Source organism: Sporothrix schenckii (assembly GCF_000961545.1).
Source record: "Sporothrix schenckii 1099-18 chromosome Unknown Cont38, whole genome shotgun sequence".
Classification (NCBI taxonomy): Eukaryota; Fungi; Ascomycota; class Sordariomycetes; order Ophiostomatales; family Ophiostomataceae; genus Sporothrix; species Sporothrix schenckii.
In genome coordinates this window covers 1,676,815-1,688,362 of record NW_015971139.1, presented here as the reverse complement: position 1 = coordinate 1,688,362, position 11,548 = coordinate 1,676,815, and the positions used below count along the sequence as shown (strand labels likewise).

At 54.6% G+C, this 11,548-nt stretch overlaps 1 protein-coding gene across 1 annotated transcript; it reads left to right on the top strand.

Annotated features, from left to right (window-relative positions):
• Positions 1-5,978: 5,978 nt before the first annotated feature.
• On the top strand, positions 5,979-10,703 carry SPSK_05817 (uncharacterized protein; the record flags this gene model as incomplete). The annotated part of the gene is made up of 1 exon (XM_016732528.1): positions 5,979-10,703. The coding sequence occupies one exon, from the start codon at positions 5,979-5,981 to the stop codon at positions 10,701-10,703; it is 4,725 nt and encodes a 1,574-aa protein (XP_016592265.1).
• Positions 10,704-11,548: the final 845 nt, after the last annotated feature.

Below are 11,548 nucleotides of genomic sequence, written 5' to 3'. Positions count from 1 at the left end.
TGCTTTCTCCCCGGCTGGATACTTTCTCGAGGCGGTCATAGAATCTGCAGTTCGACTCGCTCTAACTCTCGTTCTCGCCGCAACAGGCGGTCACCATTCCGCATACACACGCGTTGGATGACAATGGCCTTATCGGCTCATGCGATGCATTTTGTGCGACCAAACCTCTGTTTTCTCTACTTTCAAGTCTTTCTTAGTGATGCTACCTTCGGCGGAAGTGCCGTTTGAGAATCCGAGATGTGAGAGCATTCTCAAAGTCAGAGAGAGAAGAGGGAAAGCAGGACGAAAACGCAGCATTGTAGCGTTCTTTGCGTGCCTGTTTGACTGCCCTTGACAAATTTACAATTGGGCTAGCTCCGCCGTTCAAATCAACGAAGTTTTTGGTGAGGAAGCCATGCGCTTGGAACCCGCTGACCATTCTCACTTTACTTTTCTGTATAAATGGTTCATATCCAGCAACTGTCTGTGTCCTCGATCCACGCTTCTCAGACGAGCCCACACCAAATACCGATCAAAATTCTCCAACTCGCTATCCAAGACCGCATCTCCCCAAATCTGTCACCATGTGTACCGTCATCTACGTACGCGCTCAATTCCATTTGTATTACGGGCCTCACACTGGCTAACTTCGCTGTCAGCTTGACTTCAACTGTGGCCACGAGCAGTATATATTTCACAATTTCTGTGAAGATTTGATGAAGCGCGGTAAGCGGTGCTTTTCTAGGCTGTCCGAAATGCCAGAAGATGCCATCGTCAAGATTGAATACAGGTACGAAAAGCCATATGTCACCAATCCAAAACACTACTTTGCTAACCTCACGTCCTTTCCATTTACAGATTCGACATCTGTGGTAAGTATGAAATGCAGACTTCACGACGTCTATCCAAATAATATGCTAATCTAACTGTTATATCCTATCTACAGGTAATTGCAAAGTGAGGCGCAACGCATATATCGCGGCCAGGAAGGCTATGGCATCACGCGTCGAGAAATAAGTGGCAAGTCAAGCGGGATAGACTGCCCCCTCTGTCGTTGGTTAGCGGCAAGCAGAAAGTCGCTGTATCCCAAAGTTAGATTCGATACTTGAACTGCAGTTTCTGAATACAACATAGACATGCACCAGTGATAGTTCAGCTGTGCCAAAACACTAATGGCGACGCAACACACAGGCTCTAACTGGCTAACACCTCACCGCCCATCCATTTCCCAAGATTTTATGCATCTTGGTAAGCGACCCTCCTTGCCAAGTACGGTGGCACTCTGCTACTCTGCTACAGCACCAGTCTCCCGGAGAAAATTAGTAATGATGATTTGGGTGATGTAGTCCGCTTTTCAACATCTTGGTTCAGAGATCGCTTGGATGCGGGGATTTGTTGACATTCAGCACATCCAGCCAGCTGGTCAATCTTAGGCAAACGTGATTTTTTATTTTGTTTTTATTTTTAGTTTTTTGGATATTCCAACTTTTACTTTCCTTTACGACAATTCCATGGCAGTGACTTTGTGTGGTGACTTCCTTCGACAAAAATTGCAAACTGCAAACAGCCAAACAACACTTTTGCAAAGCAGCAACCCGAATCACAAATGGGGGTTGTGTGCCCTTGGACTTCCGACTGACTACATTTAGAAACCGTCCCGACTGGCTTTGGCAAAGTCACTGCTCGTTTTATTCATTTCCCTATGGTAGGTCGGCTTACTTTGAGCATGAGACGTTGATCTGTTTGCTAGTGTTTATGTTTTGAAATTTCTAATCTTAAGCCAGCCCCTGTTTCTCTCCTTCACCAACTACACGCTTGACCACCCCACGCTTTCAACAGGAAGTCATTGAACTGCACTGTGGGGGAACACAACGTCAGACTAGTGACCTGGTGCAGTCGACCAGATGAGGGTTAACAAATTGGCAGCACAGAAAGACGCAAAGAGGAAAGACAGTTTACTTTCTTTTATCGGAGGGAGTCGTCGGCCAATCAAACGATTGCATGACAAAACTACACTCGGCTTTCAGCGGCCCTTCGTCATTGTTGTCAAGAGCTCGGCACCTCACGTCACATGAAGCCTCCGTATCGTCACATTTGTGGCTTTCAGTTTCTCATTCGCTCTATGCACGTTCCCGGCAGGCTGTGCTGTCTGTTTTGTCTCACTTGTCTCTGGGATTTCGTTTGCATGCACTTCCAAAGACGGGAATGTCTCATTTTTACAAGTCGCTTCCGAAGCAAGTAAATTGCGTCCCACTCTGGACATACCCCGTACATCTTTCCAAACGCCCTCATCGGTGTCCCTACAGAGCCCACACAACCGACACAGGTACCAACATAACGCTGCCTTTTTTGCTTTTTTGCTTTCTTGCTTTCTTGTGTCGCCTATGGCACACCGCCTTATGCCATGGGCTCAGCCACGGCCACTGTTCGTGAACACCGTTCGATTCTCAGCGTTGAACCTTTCCCCTCGATACCAGCACATATGACACCACGTCGCCATCGCGGAGGGAAGCCGGGTGCAGTCCTATTGGAAGCCGTTTGCACTTTTCGCTATCGATGATAATGATTCGTTGCGACAAAAAATGACAACAGAGACTCGCTCTGTTCCTGTCGTTTGCACTTCGTATCGGCATTCCTTCCGACCCCGAGCCTAGCCGGCATCCCCGTATGTACCTCTTTTCCTTCGTCTTTTATGTCTTTTTTGTCCCTTGTTTCAATTTTCCTTCAGTTTGATACCCACATGTATTATTTTGTCCCTGACTCAAGCATTATCCTGACCTTTTCTACCGGGCGCATATGGTTGCAGATTTGTCCAACCCGAGGCATTCAAGGAGTTCCAAAAGTCAAGGACTCCAGGTCCCCCCTAATTTGTCAATCACTCCTTCACAACCATCTCATATTTTCAACCTAGCCCCTGAACTTGCACCTCCCCTCCGCTTCAGAGGCGTACCCCTGCTGCCCAAAGACAACAGACGTGAGGCTTTCTTCACCGACTCAATTTGTGACAATGTTCCACAAACTGCACAAAATAGATTGCCCAACGGCACAAGGAGGACAAATTGCCGCAGGAGAGAACAGACAACTCCACGCGAGGCATGGTGTTTTCTCTGGGACGTTTCTGGCGTTGGCCGGTTTCTCATGTAGCAAGCTCAAAATGGAAGTCTTGTTTGGCACCAAAACCGTGGCAAGGCTCTTTTCACCTTCTTATTCACTTTTTGCAGTATTTTGTTCTGTCCCACATACTCTATTTACAGTCACAACCATCTCACATACACTGGCATCTCCACCACCAATTCAGGAGCCGTCACTAACGCACCAGCGGTACCTCGCAACCTTTCGGATCCTCCCCTCCTTAACGACACGAGATACAGCGCCAAGTTAACCCACCAGTTACAAGAGCACCTCCTTCTGTCGTCGTGTTCTGTTTATCTTTGACGTTCTAGGCGCACCGGCTGTTTGTTGTTGCACCCGAACGAAGGCTTGGCACAGGTGATTGCCCTCTTTTTGTCAGCTTGTCTGCTTGTATTCCTGCCTTCCTGTCTTCCTGTCTTCCAGTCCTCGTCTCATCTCGTCTCCTCTTCGGAGTCCAGCGTACTGTACTCTCTACAAAACGCAGAAAGGGTGGGTAGGACAACGTCTGTCGTATTCCCCCTCCTCTCGATTTTTGTCCGCCTGCATGCTCTCCTCACGTCCTCTCTCTCTTCTTCTCTGTGCCTGTGCACGCATTCTCCCCTCGCCTTATTTCCCCGTCTTGTTCTGTCTTGTTTTTCCCTCCCACATCCCTCCCACATCCCTCCCACATCAGCTGTCAGGTCAGTCGAACCGATGTATCCCATGCACACATGCACCCAGGCACCCATGAACCCACGTACATGCCATCCCAGTATGTTACAGGGGGCTCTTTCCCAGAGTCAGTCATCCTCCCTTTGCAAGAGTCCGGCCGAAACGACGACCAGGATGGTGCATCGTGATTCTGTCAGTTGTCAGATTTGTGCTCCTAGGACAGCATCATCGCTCGCCGTGTATTCAGCTCTGGGGGCGTATACGTGTGCGTCGTGAGTGTTTGCATTTATTTCCCGTTTCCGTGTCGCTTCCGTCAATAGGCTCAGTTCAGTCCATCCTTCTTTACAAAACCGTATCCTCATGTGATTCATGGATCCTGATAGGTCTGATCCTCTTCACCGGCCTAGGACGGGCATCCTCTTTTCTTGTCATTATTTTCTTCTCTCATTTCCCTTTTTTTTGTTTGTTTTTGACTTCTTACATTCTATTTTCTGTTTGCATTCACATCCGCGTCGACCTTTTCTTATTATTTTCGTCCACCTCGCCCCACTGCATGCTGCTTGTGTGACTTCACCTATGCAACTTCCCATCGTCCTCTTCACCGATTCCCCCACATCCTCGCAACGTTTCCTTTTCTTGTTCATTTTTTGTTGCTGTTTATTGCTTCCTCGTACGTTCCGCGTTTCTCCTTCTCCCACCCCCGAACCCCTTGACTCACGTCTTCCTTCTGTTGGTAACAGATAGACATGTTTTGAGTACAGACTTGGGAAGTGTCGGGAAGGTCGACCGGTCTGGATGCCGTGGAATAAGGGCCTGTATGCTTTTTATTCTAGATTACCGTCCGCTCGCAGTCTGGAGTGCAGAGTACCTCAACTCTCTGGCATGGTCTTCCCCCCGCTGCCGGGGACGTCTATTTGTGGACGCTGGCATATTTCTGTGTGAAGTACAAAACGAAGTTGCATTTTTCTGTTTTTACTCTGCCCTCGGTCTGTAGGCCTGCGTTTGCCTGCAATTTAGCATCGTTTGCCATGCTGATATGATTCATCAGAATTTTGTTTTGCCGTTGTATTGTTTCGTTTGCACAAACAGGACCATGTGCAACCCGCTTAGCAACCGCCACCAGTATCCGTCTCAATGCGCCGCCCCATGCCATTCTGCTCACTTCTCATTCTGAATGTGGAAAGGGACTTGCATCCCGTCCTCTCCTCGTGGCCAGACGTTCTCATGCTTCTTTCCGTCAAGAGTCGTCGATGGTCTCATTCCCTTTGTTTGCTTCAGTGCCCATGGCTTGTTTTCTGTCTTGTTGTCCTCAATTCGGAACCTGATACACTCTTTCGTAGTTTAGAATATAAGTATATGTGATTTCACGCTCTCGAGACAGATATCAAGGACTGAGTGCCATTCCCATCTTTCCACATTTACATCTTTCCACGTTCATCATCTTTTCACATCCATCACAGACTCCACAGCCCTCCTCTCTTTCCTTGTAGTCCTTGCGTTTTATCCCTGTTCACGCTCTGTCTTTTACGCTTCATCGTTTTCACTGTTTTATTACCTCTGCGTTTTATTTACATCATCACAAAACAAAAATTACAAAAAAAGACCTTACAAAAAACCTTGAATTTTCATAAATTTCACTTTTCTGTTCTTCCGTGCTATCGAGTTCATTGCATTCTTAGTTGATTTCTCAGTACACCACAATTTCACATTTTCAGACTCTTTTGTGTTGTTCGTCCCCTTTGTCACCAATCACAAAAAAAAAAAAACATTGGAAAAAAACACAACGTTCAAAAACACAAAACACACATACACAAAAACCCCACATCGCATTGCACAAGTGTGAGTTCGCTTTCGTTGTCCGTCTGCTCAGTTTCGGTTAACTTGGACTTCTTTCATATTTGTATTGGCACCTCCTGTTCCCAGTTTACAACAGGTAGCACTATTTTCAAGGCATCCTGTTGTTACCTTCATCGACCTTCCCAGCGCCTTCACATACCCATCACCACTTCAACAAATTACCGACTATTGGACTCGCTTATGGGGATCGGTCGAAGGCGTCTTCCGTCCGCATCCGACGCACCAAAGGTATGTTATGGCCTCCTCTCTTAGAACGGATTGACCTTCCGCTTCAAATTTATCTGTCTACCCTCTCAACTCTGTGCTGACGCACCTTTATGCTGACGTTTCCAGAGCCACCTGCAAATTGCACGTCCGACATGGCATCCCGCAACACACCCGAGACGTTCTTTGACGAGGTGATGCTACGTGATCTTGAGGATCCCGATGAGACGAGACTCGCACCCCTCGACCAGGCCGGCTCCGCAGCGGACCAGGTCCCTGCATCGGCTGGTGGTGGCGAAGAAGACGGCGATGACAATGACGATGGCATGGTGTTTGAGATGGACGACGTCGATCTTGACGTCCCTCTTCCGGACGTGAGTGGAAGTGCAGCAGCCATCCTCAACGTCCACCGACGGTCCGCATCCCACTCTCACTACCCAGCGGGGACAGCACCGCCCTCGGCCCTCCGAGCACATAACCGATCGCGAAGCAGCTTCTCTGGCGCTGCTGCATCCTCCACCATAGACGCCCACCCCCACACGCCCAGTGCACGTCCACCTCTGCAGACGTCTTCTCCATCGGCCCCAACAACAGGCTTGACGACGGAGACTGCGATGGCGTCCTTCTTGCCCTTCTCGCCGTCCCAGTCGGTGCTCCATGTGGCGGGTGGTCGCGAAACGTTCATGGGCTTCCAGCGCGACAGCCACGTCTTTGACACGCCCGCCTTTGCATCGGCCGTGGCGCGCGCGCACGATCTGCAGCAGGCGCAGTTCTATGCCACGCAGCGTCCGTTCAGGGCGGCGGCATCCAGCCTGGCAGCCGATCCAGCGACTGGTCCAACGACTGGTCCAGCGACTGGTCCAACGACTGGTCCAACGACTGGTCCAACGACTGGTCCAACAACTGGCGCGCCCGCCAGTGGCAGCCCCGGCCCCCTGTCCATTTCGATGCCCATTCCCATTCCCATTCCGGCACCGCACGCGGCAACGTCTCCCCAGCAGCAGCCGCAGCCGCACTATGTGCCGGGCGAGCTCCATCCGCACCATCCGCAGCACTCGCGCTACTACCAGGCAAACCAGTCGAGCCCGATGGAGCAGGCCGCGAGGCACGCACAGGGAACCAGCGCACAGGGAACCAGCGCCGCCATGGCAAGCCCCACGCGTCCAGAGCGCCGGCCGTCCCGCTCGACGACAACCAACACGGCTGCCCTTCCACCCTTTGCCGAGCGCGAGGCCCCTGCGTTTTGGTCGACCAACATGGTCCTGTCCACGACGGAGACGGTCGGCATCGACCCGGCCGAGCTGGTGAACCCGTGCGTGCCGCTGCCGTTGCCCACGCCGCTGCCTTTGACACCTCTCGCGGTGATTGATCAGTCTCTGTCCGAACACAAAGACATTCTCGAGTCATGTGCACCGTCCGAGCCCTCGTCCTCACAGACATTGCAAGCCACTGGCTCTCCGGTCGACGATCTGGACAGTCTACTGGAATGGGGTGATGAGCAGGAGCAGGAGCAGGAGCAGGAGCAGGAGCAGGGGGAGCAGGCGGTGCAGAAAGAGCAAGAGGAGCAGCAGAAGAAGCACGAAGATCAGGAGGAACAAGAGGAGAAGGAGGAGCAGGAGCAGGAGGAGCACCACCAACAGCAGCTGCAACGGGAGCATGCGCAAGCCCAGGAGCGAGAGCAAGCCGTGGTGCAGCAGCAGGACCAAGCCATGCGCGACCGCGATCAGATTGCGCGACGCTCGGCCGACATCGAGCGGCTGCAAGACCTGATCGTCCGTCAACGCAGCGAAGAGCACCAACGGCATCGGGCACGCTTGGCCGCGGACGAGGCGAAGGAAGACGAACGCGCCCGCAGAGCGCAAGACGAAGACGAGGCCGCCCGCCGCGAGCGAGAGCAGGACCGTCCGCGTGTCGCTGCCAACAACAACGACAATATCCGCTTCAGCATCCCTGCGGCAGAACGATCCACTTCGGTCCAGCTCTACGAGTCCTTCATCGCTCTTCGTGCTGTTCTGCAGAGAGAGGAACGACGGCAGTCCCAGGTGGCCGCTCAGGCAACCCGAGACCATGCTGTCCAGCCAGTCCCTCTTGCACAGCCAGTCCCTCTTGCACAGCCAGCATACCCAGCACGCCCAGCGCAGCCGTCGCAACCGTCGCAGCCTGCCCATCTATACCAGGCATCCGAGCCGGGCTTGTATCCACAGCCACCGCCGCAACAGCACCCGCCTCACTTTGCCGCTGGACTCACATTGTCTCTGCAAGCAACTTTGCAGGCCGGCATTCAACGTCGAACGGCCGCTCATCTGGCACGCGAGCTGGCTGGCGCACAAGCTAGCACCACAACCAGCCATGGCAGACTGGGTCCGGCGCCCCTTTGGACTCGCCCTTCACGTCCAGTGCCTCTGTCCATCTCGCCCTTTGGCCCACCGCCGGCTCCCCGCGCACCTCCCCCAGGACTTCCAGGACCTCCAGGACCGCCAGGACCGCCAGGACCGCCAGCACCTCCTCTGCCTCCACGGCCTCAGCCACCTGTGCCCCCTCTTCCTCCTCTGCCTCCTCTGCCAGTGAACCACCCCCTCCCGACGCTGCCTCTCGACTTTCCGTATCCGCCGCGCCGGTCTCGTTTCGTCCCCTCACCTCTGGCGGCGCCCTTTGTCCCGTCCTCGCAACGCCCATCCGCTACAGAGGATACAGGTGCTTCTTCGAGCAGTGCCGACCCGCCCGCACCCAAGCGATACGAGCCCCTTGTCGTCAACGGCAGCAAGCCCTACATCTATGGCTACGTCCCCAACGTGGACCGACACCCCATGTACCACCCCTACCGGTACTACACGCCCCCCACAGTGCAGTCGGCGCCGCCACCTCCCCCGGCGCAGCAGGAGCCTGCCGCCTCGTTTCCAGTCCAGCACCAGCCCATCGCTACCAACCATGGTCAACAGCATGACTCGGCTGCTTCCACTCCTGATGTGGTCGTCTCCACCAGCCATCCTCCTCAGGAAGCATCGGCCGTGCATGCACCCACCTCTGGTGCGTCTCCTGTCGCGGACCACAACGCATCGATCGCAGATCAGATCGAGCCGCTGTCGTCTTCGTCGCCGGCCCCTGCATCCGTGTCCCTGTCCCAACGCCCTCGTGCTTCGTCGTCGCTGGTTGTGCGGCGCCCACGCACGACGTCGTACCGTTCGTCCCCGCCGTACAACCGCGCAGGCCGGGTTCCCGCCAGCCGAAATCGACCCCGGGTTCGTCGAGCGCTGCGCACTGTTCGATCGCGCCGCCGGGCTGAGGCCAGTGCGTCATCGGTTGGGCAGCAGCCGGGCGACATCGACGACATCGACGACATGGCTGAGATGAGCGACGAGGAGGACGGCGCCGACCCGACCTGGCCTCCCATCGCCTTGTCGGATAATGCCGACTCGCCGCCGACCTTGTCTTCGGGCCCCCCCTCGCCTGGCGGACTGACCTCCTCGTCCTTTTCGTCGTCCCGCTCGACAGACTCCACGGCGTCGCCCGTCGCCACGACCTTTACATCGGCAGCGTCCTCCCTTCCGTCGTCTGGCGCGTCTGGCGCGTCCGGCGCGTCCGGCCCGGCCTCTGTGTCGGCCGCGAGCTCGTCGTCGGCCTCCACCTCTCGCTCGACCACGCGCTCGGCGCCTGGTGGCAGCACCACCAACCGGTCGCTTTCGCTCTTTGCCACGACGTCGGCGCCGGCTCCGCTGTCGTCGTCTGCCCCTGCACGCACAGCGCCCGCCCTACCCGACGCCCGTTCGCACCAAGGACGCCGCCTGGCCGACATGGCTGCGCTGGCCATGACGCCGATTGTGCGCCAGGAACCGCGCCCGCAGCGGCCCGTCGTCGAGAAGCAGCAGCAGCAGCAGCAGCAGCAGCAGCAGGCCATGACGGACAACTGGTCTGGCGACAACCATCCGACAAGCTCGTCGGCCGCGATGGATGCCGAGGCCGGTGGCGACGTGGCGGCTGTCCTATCGCAGACGGCGGAACCAATGGCGCTGGCGCGCCGTCCTGATGCCATCGCTGACATCGATCTCGATGTCAACATCGATGCCAACGTCGATCTCGACCTTGACACACTTGCAGTGGCACCCGTGGTGTTGGATGCCGACCTTGATGCGGGCCAGTACGAGTGGGAAGCGGCCCATGCGGCGGCCCCTGCCGCTGTCGAGCCGATTGCCCATGCACATGCGCGTCTTCCGTCGACCCGTGCAAACTATGCGAGTGCTGTCGGCGACCTGGCTATCACGCCATCGCTCCCTGTGTCTGTGCCTGTGCCTGTGCCTGTGGCTGTCCCTATCCCTGCGCCTCGCCCTCGACTTCTCCCCCCCATTCCTGTGGACGGGCCCCTCTCCCCGGCCCACATCTTCCTCTTGCGCTGCCCGCCCTCCTTTTGGATCGACTTCGCCCCCCTCTGGGCCTACCAGATCAACATGGCCCGCTACCTCTTCGTCGCCTACATGGAGCGCACGCGCCTGTCGCTGAAGAACCCGCCGCCGCCGCCGCCGCCCTTTGCGACCTCGCCCCGGCGCCCTCCCCCGCTGCCCCCGCACTGGACGTGGCGGTGCAGCTGCCGCCGCCGGCACATTGTGGTGCTGATTCCTGCGTCGCGGATGGCGGCCGCACCGGATCCGCAGTGGTGTCGACGGTGTGGGGATGTGCAGCCGGCACGGTGTGACGACGAGGAAGGCGTGGACGACAGCGAGGACGGTGGCAGTGGTGGTGGAGGTGGCGGTGGCGGTGGAGGTTGTCGTGGTGAGGGTGGATATGATGGTGGTCACGGCGGCCATGGTCCTGGAGGCGGCTCTGGTGGTGGTGGCTGGCCACCGCCGCCAATGCCGCCGCGGGCGGATCATCAGTACCGGTACTGATGCTGTTTTTTTGACATTGTGTTTGTTTCGTATTCTGTTTGTTTCCTATTGTGTTCGTTTCCTATTATGTTTGTTTCCTGTTGTGTTTGTTTCCGTGATTTGATTTTCGAGTTTGCTATGTCCTGTCCTGTCACTGTTTACGTTTGGATTCACCTCTTTTCACCCCATGTCTTGAGCCCCATCCTGTACTTTTGATTTGAGTTTCTCCTGTCTCCTTTTCTTTCGTATTTCCTTTTTTACTTTAATACCTGTTTTTGGACCTGTTTCTTTTTGAGTAATATTTCCTATCTTTGGATTTGATTTTGATTTGACTTTAGTTCGTTTTGTTTAGTATACTCAATAAATCTCTCCTCTCTGACATTTCTATGTGCATGCATTTTTCGCGGGCCATTCTTCAGGTTTCCAGCAATTACATTTGCAAACATCCAGGCAGGTAATCCTTTCCCATTAGTAATGCATTTCACTAACCCTGCTACTACTCCCACGTCGCTTCTGTCTCCGTCTAACATCAGTTCATAGTTACAACGGCCACAGTCAAGATCACCGTTTGAGCCCCGTGCTCTGAAGTTCTCCCTCGTTTCTATCTTCTTCAGCCTTCTAGGAACATCACTGGGTTCAGGCCATAGACTTTGGGATGGTGAACAACAGAAACGGGTATGTTGGATAATTTTCTTTTTCTCCATCTCGCAAACATGTCTAAACGCGTTTGGTTTCTGCAACACGATCGCCAAGTGCATAGCGGCCGATGCAGTGCCGATCTCTGACCTCTCTCTCGGATCAGTCAGGGCTGCACGAATAGTGGTCTGCATTGAATCAACTCAGTTGGGTTCATCACGAACTACTTT